Source organism: Canis lupus, chromosome 1, assembly GCF_003254725.2.
Source record: "Canis lupus dingo isolate Sandy chromosome 1, ASM325472v2, whole genome shotgun sequence".
In the NCBI taxonomy this organism is placed as follows: domain Eukaryota; kingdom Metazoa; phylum Chordata; class Mammalia; order Carnivora; family Canidae; genus Canis; species Canis lupus.
The window spans coordinates 101575782-101601899 of record NC_064243.1 but is presented as its reverse complement, the minus strand read 5'-3'; the positions used below and the strand labels follow the sequence as shown (position 1 = coordinate 101601899).

Genomic DNA, 26118 nt, shown 5'->3' with positions numbered 1-26118 from the left:
GCCACAGGACAGGGTCAGCAAGATGTAGATAGCGTGTGGTTGTGTTTTTGTCTCTACTTGGATCTAAGCTAGAAAATGCTGGAACTAGGGATGCCTGGATAGCTCAGCGGTTAAGTGTCTGCCTTTGGCTCAGAGCGTGATCCTGGAGTCCCGGGATCAAGTCCCACATCAGACTCCCTGCATGGAGCCTGCCTGCTTCTTCCTCTGCCTCTGTGTGTGTGTGTGTGTCTCTCATGAATAAATAAATAAAATCTTTAAAATAAGTATTAAGTAAATAAATTAATAAAATCCTGGAGCTTGCAGAGAAGGGATGGGCAGAGCAGAATTCACCTGCCCTGGAGGCTCCACCCACTGCCCAAGGGGCACCTGAGTGGTCCTACACTACCTCTTCCTAAGAATTGCTTTGTTCTACTTTGTTTTGTTTTTCATTGTTCGTTTCTCTTCTCTGCCCCCTGCCTGCCTTTCCATTTTCTTTTTAAGTTTTTTCTTTTTGGATATTAAAAATGACACACTTTTTTTTTTGGTAGCACCTGCTATCAAGAATTGGACTCTGTTTTCCCATTCCTTGAATCTGTGCTGTACGTGTGGCTTGCCTTGACCAGTAGAATATGGCAGAAATGATGCTATAGGATTTTGCAAGTTAGATCTTCTGATTCTGTCACCAATTCCAGTACATGTTCCCCCCCACACACACACCAGCAAGCAATTCTCTGACTAGCTAGCTGGCTGTTGGAGACCCTATCTACCTGGAGATAGTATCATTTTGAAATAGCTAACTGGTACACCTTCCCAAAGTAATTTCTCTGTTGTCACTCCCACTGCCAATGTATTAGAATGCCTGTCTTAGTTACTGCCCCACCCATCATGGGCAGTTGCCATGAGCTCCTGAAATTTGGGATCTTAACTACATGGAATAAGGTTTAAATGTGTTTGGGGGATGTGAAGACTGCTCATTGTTCCCCAATATCTTGTCTCCACTTCTTCCAGGTGCTAGACCCCCTACGTTTTAGCTGAGTTTCCCAGACTCCCCTACAGTTAGGCGTGGCCTTGTGACTATTCTGACAGGTGCCTCTGGCAGCCCCAGGTGAGAGCTTCCAGGCAGTGCACAGGTGCATTCACATTCTGGGTTTGTCACTCCCTTGTTAAGGAACCTTGGGAAAGTGACTTAATTTCTGTACAGCTTAGTTTCCTCATCTGTACAGTGAGGTAGGGAATAGTATCTACCTTAGAGTGGTGTTGTGAAGGACAAACGGAGTTGTACAGTGAAGCATTTAGAGCAGATCTTGGCACATAGGCTCTCTTCCATGTGGTCATTATCATTATAATAATTTTATTATCACCTCCTAAGACTGACATGAGGTTTGAGTGCAACCCTCCTCTATGCCTATTACCAGGACAAGCCTCCCTAGTGTTTATTGGTCTCCCAAGACCAAGGAGAAATATTAGGAGGGAATTATATCCATCTGCCTACCCCCACTTACCCCTACCAGCACCACCACTAGGATAGATCAATGGATTTCATCATGGACACTCATTCGCCCTGTAGATACTTCCCAAAGCATGAACATTCGTAGGAGGATGTTGTGCCCAAGATTGCGAATATGAGAAAACCACCAAGGAGCTGACACTGATGCAAGTACACGAGGGTTTATTAACAAGCTTGAGCTTGGGTCCAAGTATACCCGACACAGCAGAGCAGGGACTTGGACCCTGAGGTGGGTTACAGCTGGGTTTTTATGGGCTGGTCTAGGGGTAAGGTGGGGTTTTTCAGTAAGGGTGGGGGTGTGAGAATCTCCAGTAAAGAGGTCTCACAAGCTCTTGCTTCCTTATTCTGATAAGGGCGTGCTTTGTGATTTTGCCTGTAGCCGGGGTAAGGTAGAGTTCAGTACCTGGTCACAGTGGCCTGGTCACAGTGGCCTGAGATGCCTACCAAAGCTACAATGGCTGTACTTGTGCCAATGTTAAACTTGAATGGCCCTAATTTTCTCAGTCTCCACAGAGGAATCTTTCTTTTGCCCAAGTTTCTTTAAAGAGCCTACCAGGATGTGGATGTTTATTTATAGATGATCACCTGCTTCACAGAGAGGGTGAGAGGTAGTGAAGATGTGGAGGAGAAGGAGAGGCAGGTGTGAAGGCAGGTGTGAAGCTGGCATTTTTTCACTGCTGAATTTAATGTAGCACAGAGTGGTTGGTGTGAGTGGAAGTGTATGGAAAGGGGGAGGAGATAATTGAGTCAAGAAGGAGCCTGAGATGTTTTTCTCTTCTTTTCCCCTTAGCAGCGGGAGAGAGGTCATCTAAGAAATAAGAAAGTGGATACCTAATATAGAAAAATACTTAGATCTCCTACATCTGCTCATAAGCAGAAATCTCAAGGAACAAGAAGCTTCAGGGTGAGCAGGGAGTCATTCATCGGCAAATATCTGAGCACCTCCTCTGTACCAGACACTGTTCTAGGACCTGGGAGTCCAGCAGGGAGCAAACCAAAGCCCCTTGTCTTAGGGAGCCACTAGTGTGCTAATTTCTGAGTGTGAACAGAGGTAATGAGGTGGAGAGGAGGGGAGGCTGCTTCAGCTTTGGAGTCAGGGAGGATCTCTCTAAGAAGGTGACATTACAGCAGAGCTCTGATTAGCAAATATACATAATAGTAAATAGTACCATTTCTGTACAGGTTATTAATCTCTTGAGATGCTTCTGCAGAAGTTGGTAACTAGTTGATGGGAAGTCTCTGACCCTGCTGCCTTGTCCTGTCCTACAGATCACCAAAAGGGTGCTAGCTATCAGTGATTAAAATACTTACACTAGGGAACCCTGGGTGGCGCAGCGGTTTGGCCTTTGGCCCAGGGCGAGATCCTGGAGACACGGGATCGAATCCCACGTCGGGCTCCCGGTGCATGGAGCCTGCTTCTCCCTCTGCCTGTGTCTCTGCCTCTCTCTCTCTCTCTCTGTGACTATCATAAATAAATAAAAATTTAAAAAATACTTACACTAGCTCCTACTGCTGTGAAGATTGCTGATTTATTGAAATTCTTCAGTGAGAGAGACAGAACAGAGGTCCCTACCCTATCTTATCTGAAACTGGGACCCTCATGGTTCCTTTCAAAAGAGTGATGATGAAATTATATAAGCCTACAGGGTAGCATAGGAACTAAGAGTGTGCCTCCTAGGTATTTACCACTCAGATGTTTTTTTTCATTATGTAGGTACATGGTTTTGATTTTAAAAAGTAGGTTTTTAAAAGATTTATTTATTTATTTTTAGAGAGAGACCAAGCAAGCAGTTGGGGGGCAGGGGGAGGCAGGGGAGAGAGTGTCCTAAGCAGACTCCATGCCGAGCACCAAGCCTGACTTAAAAAGTAATTTTAAGGGATGCTTGCGTGGCTCAGTGGTTGAGCGTCTGCCTTCGGTTCAGGTCATGATCCCAGGGTCCTGGGATCAAGTCCCACATTGGGCTCCCTGTAGAGAGCCTGCTTTTCCCTCTGCCTGTGTCTCTGCCTCTTTCTCTGTCTCTCATGAATAAACAAATAAAATCTTTAAAAAATAATTTTAAGCCACCATACATCTCATGTTGACATTGCCTTCAATTCTTTTTTTCATTTTATCCTAATCCTTTAACAATTTACCTACTTCTGTACTTTATTTCTCATTATTCACTGAAGAGCTTATTTGATACAAAACTCAAAGGGGCAAAAGAATATATGACAAGAAAAAAAAAAGAATATATGACAAGAAAGCAAGTTTCTCCCTGCCTTCCAACCCTGGGTTCTCTTCTGGCAACCATTACTTGGGAGCCTTCATGAGCTGTTTTTCATGTGCATATACACACACACCTCTCATCTCTTCAGATTCTAACGGGGCCAGCAAAGAAGGGAATCAAATGCTAGGACTTTCTTTCCCTTAGCTGGTGGTCTGCATCTGAGAGAGGGTCCCCTGTGGCAATCAATCATCTCTCCTAGATGGAAAGAAAAGACAGATTGGCTGCCCAAGAATGGATCCGGGATCCTCTCTGGGGGAAGAGGACTGCTGTGAAGACCCGGACAAAGACTGAACACAGTAGATACAGTCAGCCATGCCCTGTTCCCCCCTCCTCTCGGGAATGTGCAATCCTGAGGGTGAAACTGAGGAGGAGAGAGATCTCCCCTGGTGTTGAAGAACTCCAAAAATAGTCTGCCCCATGGAGCAGGACAGGGGTGGGTTTTAGAGCCAGGCTCTCAGGTCTGAATCACAAGTCTGCGATTTACTGGCTGTGTGAGCCAGGTGACTCAGTTGAATAGCTATCAGAAGGTGTTGAGAATCAGGGGTGAGCAAGGCCATTCAAATTCCATCTGTTGGAGGGAGACTCACCTTCTCTGAATCCCTTTTTAAATAGTATTATTTTATTTCATTTCTGGACAGTTAATAAATAAAAACATTTTCTTTGTTAAAGGTCAAAACAAACTGATAGAGCAAGACTTCCTGCTGATCTCACTTCATCAATCCCAGCCCTCTGCTCTAGAGGTGAGTAACTTGCAGATTTGGGGTGCACTGGAGGGTGCTTTTCCTTCTCAAGTACATATGTGTCTGTGCCCATAGAAATAGATGCAGCTTTTATGTGCATATCTAGGAATGCATTGATTCTGAGCCTCACTTTCCTTATCCATAGAACAAGCTGGGCTAATATTACTCATGTCATAATTACAATGCCAAATGTATATAAACCTTTTACTATGATATATACACTATTATTACTGAACAAGTTGTAATTATATCTATGTATCATATTTCTTTGATGCTAAGATGCACTTTTAATTTTTTTAACATTCTAACATCTCTGACATGAAGTATGCCTTTATATTGTCAATATCTTTGGATTTTAGGATTTTAACTTTTTATTTTATAAGCTATACATGTAGAAACAAAACTGTCACATTCATTGCATATCCTAGTCAGTAAGAGAAATTAGTTTGCACTCTAAGATTAACCAAATAGAACCCGGCCTCCCTGTCTAGTCCTGATCCCCACATAATAAAACACTTCCTGAAACCCTATAATCCAGGGTAAAAAAAAACCTTAATTCCCAAGTTCTGCCATGCTGAGACTTGAAGATATGTCTTCTTTTTTTTTTAATTTTTAAAAAATTTTTATTTATTTATGATAGTCACAGAGAGAGAGAGAGAGAGAGAGAGAGAGAGAGAGAAAGAGAGGCAGAGACATAGGCAGAGGGAGAAGCAGGCTCCATGCACCGGGAGCCCGACGTGGAATTCGATCCCGGGTCTCCAGGATCGCGCCCTGGGCCCAAGGCTGGCGCCAAACCGCTGCGCCACCCAGGGATCCCGAAGATATGTCTTCTGGCTGTGATAGTCATTTAACAAAATTACTGGTTTTTCATCATGAATGAACAAATGAAACCTTGATAACTGGTAATCTTGTGTGCCTTTTCTTAACACCAGTCATGTTTTAAATTTGGCATACCTTTATATACACATCTATGCATCCATAGAAAATATCTGACATTGTTTTATATGTTGGTGGGTTTTCTTATGAGTGATGTCAGACTGCATCTGGTTTTGCAACTGACTTTTTTCTATGCAGTAATGTGTCTTTAAGATCTTTCCATATCAGTCCACAAAGATCTATTTTGTTCTTTAAAACGAGGATAACAACATTACCCAACTGATAGCATGGAGGAGGGCACATATTTCTCTAAGCAGACTTGGCAATTCTGCCATTTTTCTGTTTCTCTCCATACCCCCCAAGTGACTACTTCAGGGTTTTAGGTGACTAGGTGAATTCTCTCACTTCAATCATCCATCTTTTCCCCTGCTCCCCTGTAGCATAAACTGAGAAATTTTCAGTAGTAGCAAAATAAGATCTTTGGCGACAGATTGCTCTGGGTTAAATCCTGGCTGTTTACAAGTGGAATTTGTGTCTTTTCCAAGAGATCTGAGGCTCCCAAATGATCACTCTCTGGAAAAAACCTTCATATCTGCTAGTTGGGGGAAGGACCACCATAATTAAATGCAGCCACATAGTGGGATTAATTCCTTCTGGTTGTTTAAAAGAATAAGTAGATTCTTTCCCTTGTGGGATGATCCTTGCAAACAGGATTCGTTGCTTAATGCCACAGCCCTGTCTTCTGGGCCACAGCCACGTTTTGGTCAATAAGGGCTCCATGATCTTAGATGACTCACCTGGGCAGACCATAGGCTGCATTGAGCCTACTGGTGTGTTGGTTCAGTTCACTCATCTTCTTTTTCACTTAATGAGTTACCATAATTGAGATATTGGGATATTTTGTGTTTACAAACATCACTTTTCATTCATTCAACCCTTAAAAAAAGCCATTCATAGAACATCCAGTATGTGTCAAACAATGTTCTAAAGGCTAGAGGCTCAAGGATGAATTAGAAACACACAGTCCCTACTATCCAGGAGTCTATATTTTAGAAGGTGAGGCAGACTTTAAGTAAGAAAAATATGTATATAATGTAATGAGCGCCAGCTTCTTTAGAGAATTTGGAATATCAAAACCCATCAGGCCAACACCTTCACGAGAGAGAGAAGAGTAGGTAAGAGTCAGACATCAGTGACTCTAGCTGATCAAAGAGCTCATATCAGAGGCTCAAACCTTCCTGCCTCTTGAAAAGGTGTGGAAATCATTCTCTTAGGGGAAGAGGATATGCCTCAGGTATCCTGGATGTCCCCTGCAATGGCCAGCACATAGTGGGTGCTTTATGAATGTCTGTCTCTTGAGTGATAGAAGCATATATGGCTTCCCTGTTGACCAGATCTTTGGGAAAAACAAACATTCATTCATTCAGTCATTAATCCCACAGTGGTTAGATTTTATGCCAGGGACTCATTCTTGAAGACCTTGGACAATTCAAAACTCACATAATTTAAGACTAATTCTCATGAAAGTGGTTGCCATGTATCTGTACTAGCTAAAGTGATAACATAATAACAAGCAGAGTTTACAATGGACATAATTGGTCACATTCAAAAGTATGAATTTTTAAAGATTTTAAATTATAAGTCTTCTCATTTCAAAAATGCCCCCAATGCTCATGATTTCAAATGTTTATAATTCAAGTTAGCATAAAATATAACCATGCTGTATTTATATTAATCTACAATAATATCCTTCTTGTGACCCCACCTCACAACATAAAAACTAGATTCTTGCCAATAACTCACATATACTTATATATAACACTCCCTTGTTTCCACCCAGCCCAAGATAACCATCATCCTGAATCCTGGGCACCTTTTCTTTGTTTTCCTTTTTTTTTAAAAAAAAATTTTTTTATTTATTTATTTATGATAGACAGAGAGAGAGAGAGGCAGAGACACAGGAGGAGGGAGAAGCAGGCTCCATGCCGGGAGCCCGACACGGGACTCGATCCCAGGACTCCAGGATCGCGCCCTGGGCCAAAGGCAGGCGCTAAACCGCTGAGCCACCCAGGGATTCCCTGTTTTCCTTTTTGTACATTTTCCTCTCAGAGATGCTTTGGAAACTCTGCGTTAGTAATTCCAGTCAGGTTGTAATCAGGCCCTGCTGTTCTAAGAGCCAAAGCTTCCTCCTAAAAATGATTCTGCTGTTTTCACCCTCATCTGCTTTCATCCCGTGCTCCCCAAAGCCCAGAGAGCTTTGTTTCCAGGCAACAGCAGGACTTTCCACAGGCAGATGGGTTCTTTGAAAAAGAGGGGGAGAAAGGGTGAGGGTGGCAAGAGGAGGAAATGGGCAGGCGTGGGGAGAGACACAGAGAGAGGCATAGAGAGGCAGGGGGGTAGAGAGAGCTAGAGCCCTCTCCAGCCGGCCCGCCTAGCAATTCAGCACCACGGACAGCTCAGGCCTGACCGGTTCAGCACCGCGAACGGCGCCAGGAGCCCACTTCCGCCGCTGTCTCCGCTAGATGTGCTGATCTGAGCATTCCTGGGCTCACTCCACAACCGTCATCCCCAGAGTGTCTGAATGCTGATATCTGGGTAACCAGGCTCTCTTGGCGTTAACCTAAAAAAAAAAAACACAGGCATATAATACTTTACATGCCCCAAAGAGGGAATTCTGGATTTTCTCACAGACAAAAAAAAAAGTGAGTCCTCCTCACTGCATTCACTGTAGGGCACTTAGTTGCTGGGGCTCAAAGTCCAAAAGTCTTCCTTAATTCCTTCCTTTCCCCTGCCTCTCACATACTGCCCATCAGTGAGTCCTCTCAGCTCCATCTCTAGAGTGTATTCTGAATCTGTCCCCCTGCTCTTCACCCCAACTGCTGCCACCATCATGTTTTGCCTGGTTTATTGTAAGAGCCTCCTAACTGATCTCTCCATTTTACCTGTACCCCCTTCTAGAGTTTTCCCCATACAACAGTGTCAGTTATGCTTTGAAAATGTAAATTGATTATATCACACCCTTCCTCAATGCCCTTCCATAGTTTCCCAATGCACCTACAATAACATTCAAAGATGTTGCTGTGGCTTTTAAGACCCTAGAAGGCTTCTCTAATCCTATCTCCCATTAGTTTTTCCCTTGCCCGACCACTCTGCTCACACTGGCTTCCTTCTTTTTCCTCAGGGCCTTTGTACCTGCTATTCATTCTGCCATGAATTCTTGCATCACCAGTTCCTTTTCACCTTCTGGGTCTTATTTCAAAATGCCACCCTTTCAGAAAGACCTCTCCTGACCATTCCCATCTAAAGTGGCCTCGCAGTTATTATCACATTGATCAATTTCTTTTTTTTTCGTTGATCAGTTTCATGTAATTCATAGAATTAACACAAACTCTATTTTTCTATATTGATTGGTTTACTTGTTTGTTTCAATACAATGTAAACTCCATTAAGCCACAGACTTCAACTGTCTTGCCACCCAAAACAGCATCTGCAACATAACAGCTGTTTAATAAATATTTGTTGAATTACTAAATTAGTGAGTGAGTGTAGGAATGAACAACTAGCATTAGTTTGTGTTTTTTCCAGTTACTCTTGGAGCCTCTAAAAAGATGTCAACAGTACTCAACTCCTGGTAGAAGAGTAGCCATAGGTACTGTCCAAGGTTTGACGGCTGTGTTGCAAGTCCCCAAGACCATTCCCAGGCTTGATGATTCACTAGCAGAACTCACAGAACTCTTCATACAGTCATACTCATAATGATGATTTATTATGGCGGAGGGTATAAAGTGCAGTCAGCAGAGGGAAAAAAGCTCATGAGCATAACACATCTTCACCTTTCCCATGGCCTCATGGTAATCAGAATTTACTTCTTCACCCCTTGACTTGCCATGAAGAGTGAAGATGTATCACAGTTAGAGTGATGGTGAATTGGGGTAATTCAATCTACCACATCAAGTGGCAGCTTCTAGCTATGAATTATTAGAATTTATTTTACTTCTATTTTTTTGTTATAAAGCATGAAACTGGCTTTCCACTTATAAAGTACTGCAAAGTTTCCTTTTAAGAGGCATTTAAAAATATGGAAAGTGCATTTATTTAAAATGAAATGACTACTTACTAATATATGAATATTACATGGAAATGGAATCAGTCATGAGGTGGTTTCCATTTATGCAGAGACGTGGCAAAGACAGAAAAGGAAATGTGAAAGACTGAAGAGAGGTCAAAGGAAGACATAGAATAAGATTCCAGAAACTCTTTCTGCTCTGGGAAGGAGTCATTTCCTAAGAAGTCATTCTGTAGCCTCCTCACTCCCCTCCACTCCCCTCCACCCCACTCCCCACGATCCCATTCCCACCTCTACCTCTGACCCTAGGGAAACCCCTCAAACTTGAGTTTCTTTGTTTGTGATTTTATTTGTTTATTCATGAGAGACACACACAGAGAGAGGCTGATACAGGCAGAGGGAGAAGCAGGCTCCTTGCAGGGAGCACGACGTGGGACTCAATCTTGGGTCTCCAGGATCACGCCCTGGACTGAAGACGGCCCTAAACCACTGAGCCACCCGGGCTGCCCCCTTGAGTCTGGTTTAAGAACAACTCTTGGGCAGCCTGGGTGGCTGATAACACTATGAGGTAGGATCTGTTACTGTCCTTATTTTACAGATAAGGAAACTGAGACCCAGTTAATTCACTTCCCAAAGTTACATAGCTGGTGCATGGTAGATCTGGGTCTGGAGGCCAGCCTTTAAAACTCCCTCAAAGGCTCCATGAATGAGGTAGCTCCCTAGTGTCCTGACTAAATATCTTGTTATCAGAGGAAATGGTGAGGGGTGAATGAGGAACCATACTCTAGATAAATCTGTCTCTCATTTATTCATACTGAACTGTGCTCAGAATGGCTGGAAGCTCATCTTCTAAACTTCTAAAGAAAAAAAGCTTCCAGGATGCCTGGGTGGCTCAGTCAGTTAAGCATCTTTCAGCTCAGGTCATGATCTCAAAGTCCTAAGATCAAGCCCCCTGTTGGGCTCCCTGCTCAGAGGGGAGTCTGCTTCTTATTCTCCTTCTTCCCCAACTTCTGCTCATGTGTACTCTCTCTGTTTCAAATAAATAAATGAAAAAAATTTTTAAAAAGCTCCCTCCATTATGTGACATACATGGAAATGCCTAAGAAAACTAGTCTCCAATCTTAATCCTCCCATGTTCTTGCCATCTGTCCTCTAGACAAATCATGTAAATCCTTCAGGCCTTAGTTCTCTATTAAATGAGGACAATAACATCCTACCACTCTGGGTCATTGAATAAAATAATGTACATGTGATACCTTTGCTCATCGAATCACTTGGATAAATGACAGTTATTTTGAGTGTTTTTTCTGGGAAATCAGGATTCTTCAATTATCTAAACATTTGGAAAAGAAAGTTGGATCTTTGCACTATTCAAAAAATTCCAGACAAACTAAACATAAAACAAGACTAAAGTATGAGGTTGTGGAGGGAAGTGTATTTATGAGAGTAGAAAAAATGGATAGATTGAACTTTATCAAAATCCAAAACTTTAGGCTCTGTGTAAGCAAAGTGAAAAGATAAATGAAAGGCCAGGAGAAAATATCTGCCACAGATAGAGGGACAAGCTAAGGAACAGTATCAGAATATATAAAGAATGTCTATAAATCAAGAAGCAAAAGCTATAAAAATAGAATAAAGCAGGGAGAGTATAAACAAGCAATTCACAAGCAGAAAATAAACCTGGTTAACAAACACGTAATGAAATGAAATGAAAATAAGACCACAAAGAAAGACTTTTTTCCCCCATCTATGGCTTTATCAAAAATCTAAAACTTTGATGTAGCTTCCATCAGAGCATTTTGGCAGGTAGTGATTACATTGTAAAACTTGAACAGTGATAATAGTAGCAACAATTAGGCACTGTTCTAAAAACCATACAAGCCTGGCTTATTTTTTACCTTAACAGCAATCCTGAGAGGTGGTAAGCAGAATGGGAAACCGAGGCACAGAAATGCTAAGCGACACACCCATGGACACACTGTTAGCAAATGGCGGAGCCAGCCTCTGACCCCAGGCGATCTGGCCTCAGGGTCCCCGGGCCTGCCACACCCCTGCCCCTCCTCCCTCCTCCCTCTCACCCGGTCAGGGTTTGCAGAAGAGAGAGCCATTCAGGGGCCTGAGAAAGTTGTTGGCCTTGGTGCGGATCTGCAGCTGGGAAGTTAAGCATAACCTCTGTGCCCATCAGCGGGGGATGCAGAGCTCGTTCCACTGTGGCCGACCCACGGCGGGCACAGCACCATACCTCGAGCAACCTCACTGCAGTCACATTGTCTCCATGGCCCCTCCACTCCCTTCCTTACCCCACAGCAGGTGCCGGCTCCCCTGCAAGGCCTCCCACCCTTCCCAACTCCCCACATGCCCCCCTCCACCCCCGCCCCCTCAGCCTCCGAGTCTGCGCAGCCGCAGTCGCCGCCACTCCAGCTCTGCAGTGCCGGGACTGGGTCTGGTTGGGGAGGGTGAGTCCTTGGAGGGACCCCCGCGGGCGGGAGGTGGGGCTGCGAGACGGGGCTGGGGGCGGGGGCAGCCACCCGGGAAGCGCGCCTGTGAATTTGTGCGAGCCCGTTTGTGCTTGGGGGCGGGATCGGAGGCAGTCCTAGGATGAGGGTCCGGGGAGGGGGTCTCTCGCTCCCTCCGCACAGTCCGCGGGGAGAGGGCTGGACTGGGGCTGGGTCGGATTTGTTCCTCCCCCGAGCATTGACCGCCCGGCCGGCGGCCGGTGCACCGCAGCTGAATTCCGATTTCCCACCAGGAAGGGATCAACCCTGCATCCCGCAACCTCGTGGGTCGCTGGGCGCACGTGCGCCCCGGGCTCGCAGGGGTCTCGGCGTCTGCATCCGCCGTCCCGGTGCGTGTAGCACGTCGGGTCCGTGTGCCCACCCCGTACACACCTGCGTGTGTGTGCATCCGTTGTGTGTCTGAGTGCGCGCGTACCGCTCTGTAGTGGCCGGGAGTACAGGCGCGGTGGTCGGACGCGCTTGCCTCCCCGCCCAGCTCGGATGAGCTGTGTGGCTTTGACCGAGGACCGTCTCCGTCTGTAAGATGCGTGGAACAGTATCTGCCGCAGGGAATGATGGCGATGATTACGTTAGGAAGGTGTGGCGCGCTCCTGGGAACCGTGGCTGCAGCGTTACCGATACGGTTGTGGGGGTCAGTTGTGGCTACCTCATCTCCCTCCTTTTTTCTCGGGAATGACCAGTTTGGTGATTCGCTGAGAACACGGAGACTGTGAAGTGTGAATTCCTTCACGTGCACACCCCCGCCACCCCCCCCCCCATATTTCTCTCTGTTCCTCCCCACCCTCCATCCAGCTAGATCCAGGCTCTTGTAACCCGGACTCCAGGCTCTTGTCTTCTCCCTCCGTCATCCCTCTTCCCCTCAGCTTAAACACATGATTATAGCTGACATTAAAATCTAAACAGGACCCACACTCATGCTCTCTCACAAACTTTTCCAACAGTACTCGGAAAGTATTGTTTATGCTTACAGCCTCCTTTCCTCACCCTCTCATACTTCCCAGCGCACACCGAGGTTGCAAATTGGCAGCCCGACAACCTGCCCTATTTGGCTCGCTGGCATAATATCTTCCTTTTAAACATCTGAAAGTACTTTAGAATGGGGAAGATGTCATCTGAAACTATAAATCTCCGGTGTTCTCTTGAGGAATCAGAAGATAGGAGACATTGGGTGCACGTTTTAATTGGGCAAATATTGGTTGGGCTTCTGACAGGAACCAGATTTTTCCTTTGCCGCACTCGCCACTACTCCCTATCACCGCTGCCCATACCAGGCATCTGTTGGTATTTACTCACATTCTCCTTACAATAGAGAAGTATTTCTCTGGACCCGAATTTCATTTTCACTTTCAAATAGTGAAGTAAAAGGGAGGGACAGACATCTTTATTTTTTTAGGTCTATTGCATTTGTGTTATCTGCCCAACTCATGAAGGTTGAGCCTTGCAGCTGGTGTTCTGTCTGCTGTGACACCAGGTCTCCTGCTCTGCTCATTGGTCTTTGCTTGCTATCCTCTTGGTGCAGGAGAATGTGAGCCTCTGAGCATGTTGCATTCATCCCCAAGTCCCCAGTACTCAGCACAGGTCTTTCACGTAATTCTGGCTGAGAAATGCTTTGAGAAAGTCATTTACATTCAAGCACACGTGGGTGGCAAAGGTTAACGGGGTCCCATGGGATGTGATGTCTCTGCTCAGCCTTGAGGTGTGAGCACAAAGGCCAACACAGAAGGGCAAGGGTGAGCCAAGCAGAGGAAAAGCCTGTTTGTTCCTCCACTCGTCAGGCACTCACTTTGTATAAAAGTCTCCTTCAGTCTCGCATAAAACTCACAACGACTCTGTGAGGTAGCCGCCGTTACTGTCGACACCCCCACTTTACAGATGAGCACATTGAAATGTGGAGGATTTAAGTCACTTGCCTAGTGCCACATAGTGAATCCGTGGTGGAGCTGAAAGTTCTCATCTCGCCATGCTGGCAGCTGTGAGCATCCCATTAGCACTATCCATTCTTTCCTACCTTCAACTATTTTCTGTTGCATGGGCGCCAACACTACCATTCCCCTATTCTTTTTCCTTTACACCCCTTCCTCTGTTTCTCTTCTAGCATTTGTATTTAATCCTTGTGGTAGGCAGGAAGATGGTTCCCCAAAGATGTCTACATCCTTATGCCCAGAACCTATGAATACATTGGTTATAGGGTGAGGGCCAATTATGGTTGCTAATCAGCTGATGTGGAGATGGGGGAAGTGGTGAAACTGGATTCTTCATGCAGGAGCAAAGCAACCACAAGGATCCTACAAGGTGGAAGAGGGAGGTGGAGGAGTCAGAATCACAGTGACACACCATTAGAAAGACTCAAGTGGCCAATGCTGGCTTTAGTGATGGAGGAAGGGGCCATGGAGCCAGGCAATGCAGGTGGTTTAAGATATTGGAAAAGACAAGGAAATTGATTATCTCCCAGAACCTCCAGAAGGAACACAGCCCTGAGACACCTTGATCTTAACCCAGTGAGACCCATTTCAGACTTCTGAGTTGCAGAACTATAAGGTGATAAGTTTGCATTGTCTTAAGCCCCCCAATTCATGGTAATTTCCTGCAGCAGCCATAGGAAACCAACACTATCTAAAGCGTCCTTTTAATGTCTGAATGTTACAAACATTGATGTTGGAAATACTGCAGAATGAGGTTCAAAAAACACAACAAAATACATGCAATGTGCAAGTCTCAAAACCAACATTTGTTTACCTACATATTGAAACAGAAATGTGCAAGGAAACCAAAAATAAAGTTCCACAAAATTTAAACAATTTGTATTTAAGTTTCGTTTTCTGTGAGGTCTAAAACACACAGAGCAAAGGGCATGAAGTGTGCAGTGCAATGAAGGGAAAGCTGAGTGAATTTGCACAAGTGTCTTTACCTGTAGGACCACTACTCAGATCAAGATATAGAAGATCTCCAGCACCCCAAGAAAGTTCCCTTGCTCCTCCTCTGTTCCCAATCCAACCTAACCCAACCCAACCCAAATGAATGTTACCAAGCAACATCCATTTCTTTGCCTATTCCACACTTTTAAACAATTAATAAAATCACATGAATGTTCTCCTTTATGTCTGGCTTTTCTCGTTCAGTTTACTATGTATACTTTTAGATTCATGTGTGTTATTGTGTGTATCCTTTCTGTTTGTACCCTTTATTTCTGAATAACCCTCCATTATATGAATAAACTGTGGCTTACTTGTCTATTCTCTGAGAGACACGCGGGTTGTCTGCAAATATGAACATCTGTATTCTACAAATACGGCTGATAGCAACATTTGAGGACAAGTGTCTGTGTGGACATGATTTTCCTTTCTCTTTTTTTTAAAATTTTTTAAAATTTATTTATGATAGTCACAGAGAGAAAGAGAGAGGCAGAGACACAGACAGAGGGAGAAGCAGGCTCCATGCACCGGGAGCCCGATGTGGGACTCGATCCCGGGTCTCCAGGATCGCGCCCTGGGCCAAAGGCAGGCGCCAAACCACTGTGCCACCCAGGGATCCCGATTTTCCTTTCTCTTGAGTGAGTGTCTAGGAGTGAAATTGAATGTTCAGTTAGTAGATGTTTGTCAAATAGTTTTCCAAGTGGTTGAGCCAACATACACTCTCACCAGGACTCATTGCACTTTTAAAGTCTATAACACTTTTAAAGTCATTGCACTTTTAAAGTCTATAACAAAGGGAAGCTTTGTTATAAATGGAAAATCAGTATCTCCCCCTTCCCCTCTCCCTTTGTTTACAGTATGTAGAGTAATCATAAAAGTATGCACAGGAAAGCACCACCTTCTGGCTGGATACTTTGCCTGAGCAGGAAGCATCTCTCTCTCAGAGAGGGGACAGGGGTGGGAAGGTAGGAAGGCATGTTAGCATCAAATCCAGACTTTCTCATCCAGGCAGTGGAACTACCTCACCCCTATTCGGCTACCATTAAAAACCCCAGAGAACAACCAGTGTTGTTGGGGATATGGAGAAAAGGGACCCTTGTGCACCATTAGGAATGTGTATTGGTGTGGCTGCTGTAGAAAACAGTATGGAGCTCCTGGAAAAACTAGAGAGAGAATTGCCCCATGACCCAGCAATTCCACATCAGGGCTTATTCCCCAAAGAAATGAAAGGAGGGTCTCAAAGAGATATTTGCACAGTCATATTCATAGAAGCATTATTCACAATAGCTGCAGCATTGATCGGACAAGCAAAATGTGTTGTTCAGCCTTAAAAAGGAGGGAATTTCTGTGCTGCAACCTGGATGAACCTTGAGGAAGAACATTATGCTGTGTGACATAACAAGGCACAAAAGGACAAATACTGTATGATTCCACTTACATGGGAAGTTGGGTAGTCAAATTCATAGAGACGGAGTGGGATGGTGGTTCCAGCGGCTGGAGGACGGGGTGGGGTCCATGGTGGAGTGGACCAGAGGGGTAGGACCAGAGCAGAGCTAAGGCTGGGACCGGGACCATATTTTCTATGACAGAAGCAGGTGCGCTTAGCACCAGTTGGATGTGCAGTGAGGAGACAGGTGGATGGTGGAGGGAAAAGGGTGGAGCCCGGGAGGCAGGCTGTGCCAGGGGCTGGGTTTCCAGGGTTTGGGAGTTGTCCCTGTCTGAAAGGAAAGCCAACATGATGATTAATAAAGTTGAAGCAAAGAACATATTCTGCATATCTGCTCTTAGCGTCTTAGTTTCTGACATGAAAACATTTCAGATCTACTCACAGGTACAGGGATAGCCCTAAAAGCCACATCTCCCCACTTTGCAGGTTCAGAAATCATCATTTGTTTGCTTACTCTGACTTCCTTTGATCTGTCTTTTTCCTTTGCTGTAGAAGTATGTATGTATGTATGTACGTATTAAGTAGTTTCTACACCCAATGTAGGGCTTGAACTTACAACCCTGAGACAGAGTTGGCTGCTCTACTGACTGAGCCAGCCAGGTGCTCCCCCAGAAGTATTTTAGAGCAAATCTCAGCCATCGTGTTAATTGGCTTTTACACACTACAAAAAGATCTCTAAAAAAAATAATAAAATGGATATTTTCTGACCTGTCCATAGGACCATTTCCACACCCAGCAGAAACGATGAGACTGCCCTGACATCATCGAAAATCCCAATGCATCGTCAATTTCCTTGATTGTTTTAAAAATGTTTTTTTTTTCACACCAGGTTTCTTTGACTCTGACTCCAAACATGGTCCCCACATGCAATTGATTGTGTGTGTGTTCTGCATTTGATTGTTTAGTCACTAATATCTCTTTGGATCTAGACTATGTGCCCTGTGGTTTCTAAATTTGCTATAACGATTTTTATTTGTGTACACCTAAGTAAAGAAGAAAATGCTTTAAAGCTTTTCCCCCCTACACCAAGAGGATTTACTACTTTAAAAAAATTACTCTTTGCCAGAGCAGTCTGTAGGTTAAAGTGATGCAAGGCTGATAATACAGACAGCTCCCTAGAATAAGGAGCTAAACCAGCTGTAGAGTCCTAAGGTAAAGGATTACACAGTGTCACTCAGCTCCTTGCAAACAATTTCTTGAATTTTGGGTTGACAGGATAGAGAATGAGAATACTAAAGAGATTTTCCTTTTATTTTTTTAAAGATTTTATTTATTTATTTTTTAAAAAGATTTGCTATCTGTGAGAGACACAGAGAGAAAGGCAGAGACACAGGCAGAGAGAGAAGCAGGCTCCCTTGGTGGAGCCCAATGAGGGACTCGATCCCAGGACCCCGGGATCACAACCTGAGCTGAAGGCAGATGCTCAACCACTGAGCCACTCAGGCGTCCCAAGAGCTTTTCTTTTTAAATTAGACCTTTAACCTCCACCTGGGGAATGCTTCTAGGTTTTCCTTTATGCCAGCAAAGGAGAAGGTTGGGGCTGTTGGGGGCTGGCAGGAAGACCATGGCCCTTATCTTTGCAGCCAGAGGGATTCTGGGGGTGAGTCTCCCTAAAACCTTCTGGCTGTGTGCTTTGGGCTGCGGAATGAACATGCACGTGAATGTGCTGCTCTCTGGCTCCTACCTTGAAACTCCTATTCCCTTTGTTTCCTTATTTGCCTCTAGGGCACCGTTCGGTGCACTGTCTCTCCCCACTGGGCCCTGCTAGAATACAAGCTGCACAAGGGCAGTAAGCTGGGCCTCTGGCACTGCTGTGTCTCTGGCCCCTAGAAATAGTGTGTGGCACACAGACGTAAATACTTGTGGATTGACTAAATGTTTGTCAGCCTTCAGGTTCTGAACTCTGTGCCTGAGGAACCTGACAGATTGTCCGAAGAGAGACTTGTCTCAGAGACCCTACGTCCTTGGAAGATGCAGAGCCTCAGGCCTGAGCAGATTCGGGGGCTGCTGGAGCCGGAGAGGACCAAGATGCTGCTGCCCCGGGAGAGCAGGACCTGGGAGAAGCGCATCACCTCCACCAAAGACTGGGTGGCTGTGGAGGTTGAGGCTGCCAGCTGTGACAGTGACGAGAAAGGTGAGGGGCAGGTGTCCCATGGGAGGTGGGGGGAAGGTTGTGGCAGAGCCTTGGGGAGAGAGACACACTCATTCCTTCACTCATTCATTGGACAGATATGTGTCCCCCAGCCTTTGCTGTGTGGCAGGTCGCCCCAAAACTTAGTGGCTTAAAGCAATAGCCATTTCTCTGCTCACAATGCTGCAGGTCAGTGTATGATGTGGCCTCGGGGGACAGTTCTCCCAATGCCCATGCCTGCATTTGAGCTGGCAAGCCAGCTGGTTGACGTGCAATCACCTCACTTACATGTCTGAGTGGTTTGATGGCACTGACTTTGGGCTACTTGTCTCCCATAGGCCAGCCCAGGCTTTTTCTCATGGGGGTGGTTGCATGGCAAGAGAGGGAAAGCCTCAATTCACAAGCACTTTGTAAGCTGTACTGGCACCCAATTGCTCACACGCCATTGGTCAAAATAAGCTATGTGGTCAAGTGCAGCATCATCAAGGGAAAGGGCTGGACACAGGGATCAGTGAAGGGGTGGAAGGCCATTTGAGACAAAAAATTACCACAAGCACCTACTATGTGCTGGACGCTCTAGATCAAGCAGTTAATGAGATGGCCCCAGGAGAGTTTAGATTTTAGTGGAGAAACAGACAATAAACAACTAATGAAATAAAAAGGAAAGTAATGTCTGATGAGAGCTCTGAAGACAGTAAAATGGGATGATTGATGGAGAGGGACCCAAGGGTGCTCAGGGAGGGCGAGAGAGGCAGGAGAAGGGGTCGTTTACTCAAAGAGCTGGTGGTTGCGTGTGGGCAGCTGGAGCCGCACATGCAGTGACCCCGCAGTGGTGACAAGCTTACCGTGTTGCAGGAGGCTGTGGTAAACAGAGAAGAAACACTTCTCTTCCTGCATTTGAAGGAACTGAGGCTCAGGTCTCCTATCACATTCAAGTCTCCTATTCACTGTAACCACCTGGGCCACGTGGGCCAGAATGTGTGCAAGCTGGCGGGTTATGCAGGAATGAGGAAGACAGGGGTAGGATGCCAGGTGGAAGAGCAGGGAAAGCTCCCCAACCCCCCATCCCCACCCACCGCCAGCTGGCCTGATCACTGGCTCATGGCTCCTTTTCCCTGTACTCAGGTCTTTCTTCTCAAGAGCCTGGACTGGCCCAGGAGTGGAACCCGGTGGAGGGAGATGAAGAATCTGAGGACTCGCAGGTGAGTTGGGGATTTCCTCCTCATTTGCTCATTCCACAGCCATTTATGGAGCACTTACTATGTGCCAGGCAGTGTTCAAGGCACTGAAGTACGACAGTGAATGGGATAGAAATGGTGCCTCCCTCTGTTGGATTTACAGTCACTAACGTGGACAGACAAGCAAAATAAGTAGCTAAATTACAAATCATGCTGGATGGTAATAAGTGCTATGGAGAAAACTAAGCCAGGAAGGGGGTTCAGAAGTACAGGGTAGGGGTAGTATCCAGGGAAGTCTCTACTGAGAGGGAGAGGTTGGAGTAGAGGCAAGAAGGATGTGGGGGAGTGAGCCTGGCAGATGTCTAAGTGGGAAGAGGTTCTAGGCAGAAGGCACAGCAAGTGGAAAGGCCCTGAGGTAGGAGTGTGCTCTGCACATGTGAGGAACAGCCATAGGAGTCAGTTGCCTGGAGAAGAGTGGTGGTGGGGGAGTAGGAGGAGACAAGGTCATGGAGGTGATGGATGATGTAATATCTGTTGACCATGGTAAGAATTTGGCTTTTACCCTGAGTAAAGATGGGAGCTGTAGGAGAGCTCTGGACAGAGGTGGGAACAGTTCCAACTTCTGTTTTAACAGGACCCCTCTTGCTGCCAGGTTCCATGCCAGAGGGTTGGGTGTGTCTTATGGGCAGTGGGGAGCCATTCAAGGGATTTGCAGATGCAGAGAAGTCACGCTGGTAGCCCATGTGGAAGGAAGGGGGTTGGATGAGGTGGAGGAATGGGTGTAGGAGCCAGTTAGGACCTCCAGGTAGGAAACAAAAATAGATGGGAATGACATAGGTAGGAGCTGCCACTCACCTCATGAGGCTGATGCGATTCTCAGTGCTTCTCTTTATTAATTCATTTATTAACCAATTCATTTATTAACCAAGGGGAGGTGCCTAGAGGCTCTGCAACAACATTCATTCATTCATCTATTCACTGAGCTCTGACTTGTTCAGCCAGCACTGACAGAGTGCATGCTGGGGCAGGGTGCACCTCTCACTGGCCGGCTATGGGTCCTGACCCAGCTGAGCTTCTGGCATCCACAGAGCCTCCTTCCTCCTGGTGGTCTCCTTCCCAAAACCAAAGAGGATGAGCCCGTGTGGGACCAGAGACCATGAATAATAATAATTGCCAGCCTCCACAGACCTCACCATGCAGTTTCTTCAATTTATTTGATTCTTTTAACAGTTTCTTGAGATAGGATTTGTTATGGTCCGATTTTAAATATAGTGAAACTAAGGCACAGAGGCATTAGGTAATTTTCCCTAGATGACTCAGCTTGTGAGTGATAGAGCTGGGATTTGAATCCAGTACATCTCTTGAGCATTCTGGTATTCTGCTGGTCTGGGATTTTATCCTCTCCCAAGAGAGGACTTGGGATAAGGCATAAGGGCCTGTGCTCATCCCACGAATCAGACGTCACTCACCTCTCATGTCATAAATGCAAGCCTCATCTAAGTGCATGAGGTTAAAAGAGAAACACTAACGCCCAGAGATAACCCCTGGTGGGCAAAAGTTGCTGACAAAACCTGTCTACAACATCCGAGATTGAAATAGCTTTCCCTTTGAGGAGACCTAAATGAAGGAGGATTTGGAGTACAGATGATGAGGTGCTTCTTATTCTGGGCTCTGGGGACATGGGCGCTCACTTGCTGAAGATCCATCAGGTGGTAATTAGAATGTGTGCAAGTTTCTTTTTGCATATTACACTCCAACACAATGTTTTTAAATTTATTTTTTGAAGGATTTATTTATTTATTTATTTATTTATTTATTTATTTATTTATTCATTCATTCATTCATGAGAGACACAGGCAGAGGGAGAAATAGGCTCCCTGTGGGAGCCCGATGCGGGTCTTGGGATCACGACCTGAGCCAAAGGCAGATGCTCAACCACTGAGCCGCCCAGGTGTCCCCAAGAGAATGTTTTCGAAAAGTTGCCATGAATCCTTATAGATGTTTTTCTCCTTGGAAACTGAGACTAGCTGGGATGTATTGTGTGAAAGATTTAGTGAGGGAGCATGCTCTTGGGAGGAACCTGCAGATAGTGAGGGGAGCTTGAAAGAGCCAGTGGGAAGGAGGCAAATATATGGGTTTAACTGGGGTCCAGCCTGGGCCTGATCCCATGAGGAGCTCTGGAGCATCCATAGCCCTCGCCCTCCTGTGAGCCAGGGGGAGTGTATTATGCCCCATCCCTGGTATGGACGGCTGACCTCCCACATGATTCCCTGAGGTGGGGGTGGAATGGCTTTCATTAGCAAAGGGCATTTCTCAGAAGGGGGCAATCATAAACAGAAGAGATAAACCATAGTTCATGGCCAATATGCACAGCAGTTGGAAGAGCAACAAAGGGGAACAAGGTAAGGGGCTGATGAGGCCATTATTAGTGGTAGAAGTTGTGTGTGTGCATATACATCAAATGTCTGCATGTCAGATGACCTGTATTTATTACATTTTTCTTCTTAACTTTATACTCTGCCTTAAAAAATGATAAGGATTTCCAATAAAATGCACAGGTCAGTGAGTGTGTACATGTGTATATGCCCGTGTAACCACAATATTCTGGATAGTTTTCCATGTTGATATATATTGATTACCTTTGTTCTTTTTTAAAATCACTTTTTTACAGCTGCCAAAATATTCTGTAGTATTCTCGGTCATACCCATTTCCTCAGCTGATGAATTGTCAGATTTTCAGTGTTGTTGCCACAGAAAAATAAACATCTGTCCTCTTTTTCAATAGCACAAATTATGAGGAACTTTGTAAAAATACGTTATTTTCTGGTCCTATCCAAGGTGTACTGCATCCAAAAATCCAAGGGCAGAGCCCTGATATTTGAAAAATCTTCCAAGTTTTTCTTTTTTTTCTTTTAAGACTTTATTTATTTATTCATGAGAGACAGAGAGAGAGAGAGGCAGAGACACAGGCAGAGGGAGAAGCAGGCTCCATGCAGGGAGCCCAACGTGGGACTCGATCCCAAGTCTCCAGGATCACACCCTGGGCTGCAGGTGGCGGTGCTAAACCGCTGTGCCACCGGGGCTGCCCCCTTCCAAATTTTTCTGTGGTGGAGCTGCTTACGTGGGTTATTTTCTCCAGATTGTAAAGGGGAGCTTTGAAATGAGATGGTGTCCAGCAGTGGACAGCAGGCCAGAAGGAGGACTTAGTCCTTTTTCAAAGATTAGAGATGTGAACCCCATCAACAATTTATCATATGCTTTAACATTTCATAGGATATGCTACATCCATTTCTCTTCTTTTTAAGGATTTTTTTTTCATATTGCCACTGCCTGGCTTTCTAGATAACTCACTATGTCATATCCATTCCCTGAACCTCCCTGATATTTTAATACCAGTCACACTATACTAATCACTAATTAGGAGAAGAATTGTCATCATTAACCATTTTGTCTTTCCATCCTTCATCATGGTATGTTTTTCCATTTATGTGTTCATTTGACAGGTATTTACAGAGCTCATACATACTCTGCATCAGGTAAGAAACAATGGTGGCCCTTCCATTTCTAACTTTTCCTTTTTAAAAAATTTTTTTTTCTCTGTTTCAGGGCTTTTTGGAGTGGTCGAAAGCTCCGCAACAAACGACAATAGTCTTGGTAGTGTGTGTCCTGTTTTTGTTCCTGGTTTTAACGGGGATGCCTATGATGTTCCACATTTAGCTATAGTGGTGGCAATTGTCCTGAAATAGATGTCCTGTTTCTTGTTAAGGAAATGTCTTGGTTCAAAATCAGGAATAGGTATTGGATATTAGCAAATGCCTTTCAAACATTCATCAAGATGATTTTTTTTGATATTTAATCTTCTGGTGTGAGGTTTTGCATTACTGTATTTCATTGAACTTAAAACATTGTTGATTGTAAAATGCATATTATTTTATATACTACTGAAAAAGGAAAACATGCCACGTCATTGTCAGATGCCACCAACTGGAAGATGCCTCCTGACTTTAGAGATTATGGAAAAATGAGCAATTTGGGATTGATGAAATCTGTGGATTTCTTAATATCAAATCATCTTTGTAGACTTGGGATTGTGGTGCAGTCCTGGCCCTTGGGATTGTGGTGCAATCCTGGCCCTTGGGATTGTGGTGCAATTCTGACCCTGGATTATATGTCTTGATATTTTATGTATGATTCTTGCCTCTATCTTCATACGTAAGATTGGTGCTATCTTTGTCAAGTTTTGGTAACATGGTAAGTGAGGCTTGCATCATAGAAGGACATGACATTTACTGTTGTCTAAACTTTAGAATAGTTTCTGTAGCTTAAGAATTAACACTTCCTTGACATTTTTGAAAGAATTCGCTAATAAAGGAATCAGGACCTAGAGCTACAGGGCGAAAGTTTCAGCTAAATTCTTGGGTGACTTTTTCAGTTTCTTCCCATGTTATCAGTTTATGAATACTTTTATACTTCATTCATTTTGATGATCTGTAGTGGTTTTTATGCCCTAGGAAATTCTTTATTCCATTGGAATTTTCAGATTTTAATTTAATTATGAATACTATTCTATAATTAACCAAAAAGCTTCTCTTTATTTTGTTCTAACCACTTTCTTCCTTTCGACTTCTGTTTGTGGTTTACCCATTATTAGATTTGTCAAAGTTTTACCTTGTCTATGATTTCTTTTCCAAAGAACTAGAATTGGGATTTATTTATATCCATGTTTTGCTAGTTTGTGATTTGTTTTCCATGGAGACGTATGGGGTTTATTTTATTACTATTTTTATTCCTTGTCTGTTTTTACGTTGAATAATTAACTCATTTATGTCTTTTTATGAAATTACTTGCTAAAATAGCATACTTAAGAATAAATGTATTTCTGATTATATAGCCTTGGCCACATCTTAAAGTTTGGTAATATGTGTCCTTGTCTAAATGTTCTATTGTAGTGTTTTTTTCTAAAGAGTGCTTTGAAACTCAGTGATCAGTTATTTAAAAATAGTTTTATTTTAATGATTTACTGCACTGTGAAAAAAGAATGTGGCCTCAAACATATCTGCTTTCAATACCTTTTTAAAAGTCTTTTATTGTGTCAAAAACCAATAAGGTTACATGAAAATCTGTTAGTACAATCATGTTTGTCAATATCTTTTTGCATTCTTTGCTTTATGAATTCAGCCACTGTGTTCCCTGATGCATATAAGTTACAGCACTGTTAACATCTTTGCCAATTAAAGAATACATGTAAAACACCAAGCACAATGCCAGGCATATCATAGCCATGCAATAAATGTTAGTTAAAACCTGATTCTGAATCCTTTGTGAAAAATAAAATGATTATCTTTAAACCAATTTAATCCTTGGCTTAAATTTTACCTTGTCTGATAGTGGTTGGTATTTCCATCCTGCAAGAGTGGAAATGGGAAGATGCCTGTGGGGACTGTCCCAGATGTCCCAGCCAGAGCAGCTGCTGTGGGGGCTGTGGGCTACAATTAGTCTGGCCCATGCCACACATCTTAGTCAAATTTGTAGGATATTGAAAATAATCATGATGGGTGCCTGGGTGGCTCAGTCGGTTAAGTGTCTGCCTATGGCTCAGGTCATGATCTCGGGGTCCCAGGTGGAGCCCCACATTAGGCTCCCTACTCCGTGGGGGTCTGCTTCTCCCTCTCCCTCTGCCCCTCCCCCTGCTTGTGCTCTCTCTCTCTCTTTCTCAAATAAACAAAATCTTAAAGAAAATAATCATGAGGGACGCCTGGGTGGCTCAGCAGTTGAGCATCTGCCTTATTGCTCAGGGCGTGATCCCAGGGCCCTGGGATTAAGTCTCACATCAGGCTCCTTGCACGGAGTCTGCTTCTCCCTCTGCCTATGTCTCTGCCTCTCTGTGTGTGTGTGTTTCTCATGAATAAATAAATAAATTTTTAAAAAGAAAAAAAAGAAAATAATCATGATAATAGTGTAAGTCATGTAAGTCGTGGTCATTTATTTGGGATCTCTCACATGCCAGAAGCCTCATTTCATTGATGATGGAAGTATCCACCCACACCCCTAATGTTTTTTTTTTTAATATTTTATTTATTCATAGAGACACACAGACAGAGAGAGAGGCAGAGACACAGGCAGAGGGAGAAGCAGGCTCCATGCAGAGAGCCTGACGTGGGACTCGATCCAGGGTCTCCAGGATCACGCCCTGGGCTACAGGTGGTGCTAAACCGCTGCACCACTGGGACTGCCCAGCCCTAGTGTTCTATTCTCCATTCAACAGCCAGACAGATCCCTTGAAACCATAATTAAGACCATTAAAAAAAAAAAAAAAAGACCATTCCTAACCGAATTGCTTCCGCAGGTAAAAGCCAAAGTCCTCACAGTGGTCGTCCATCTCTGCCGGAATTGGCCTGTGTTTGTACCTCTCCCTCCATTCCATCTGCACTGGCCTTCTGTTGTTTGAACAAGCCCATCATGCATGTGCCTCGGGGCCTTCACACTGACTCCGGAATGG

At 44.5% G+C, this 26118-nt stretch overlaps 1 protein-coding gene and 1 long non-coding RNA gene across 3 annotated transcripts; one reads left to right on the top strand and one right to left on the bottom strand.

Moving 5' to 3' along the window:
* Positions 1–7273: 7273 nt before the first annotated feature.
* LOC125753549 (uncharacterized) lies at positions 7274–12672 on the bottom strand. Its single transcript, XR_007405643.1, has 2 exons — positions 12324–12672; positions 7274–7989 (listed from the first exon to the last, which is right to left on the bottom strand). It is a non-coding gene; the product is annotated as an uncharacterized LOC125753549 (long non-coding RNA).
* On the top strand, positions 11824–24976 carry SMIM17 (small integral membrane protein 17). Of its 2 annotated transcripts, none has more exons than XM_025423810.3 (4): positions 11824–11891; positions 18204–18444; positions 19567–19643; positions 23226–24976. In XM_025423810.3, exons 2-4 carry the CDS (start codon positions 18282–18284, stop codon positions 23334–23336), a joined length of 351 nt encoding a protein of 116 aa, XP_025279595.1. In that variant the 5' UTR covers positions 11824–11891; positions 18204–18281; the 3' UTR covers positions 23337–24976. The 2 variants fall into 2 exon arrangements, with proteins under 2 accessions (XP_025279595.1, XP_025279594.1); XM_025423809.3 differs by having other exon boundaries at positions 11837–11891; positions 18197–18444.
* The last annotated feature ends 1142 nt before the right edge of the window (positions 24977–26118 follow it).

Coding starts and splice junctions, on each gene's coding strand:
- SMIM17 (XM_025423810.3), top strand. CDS start 18,282: ATGCAGAGCCTCAGGCCTGAGCAGATTCGGGGGCTGCTGGAGCCGGAG. Junction 18,445..19,566: donor CTGTGACAGTGACGAGAAAG/GTGAGGGGCAGG, acceptor CCCTGTACTCAG/GTCTTTCTTCTCAAGAGCCT. Junction 19,644..23,225: donor AAGAATCTGAGGACTCGCAG/GTGAGTTGGGGA, acceptor TCTCTGTTTCAG/GGCTTTTTGGAGTGGTCGAA.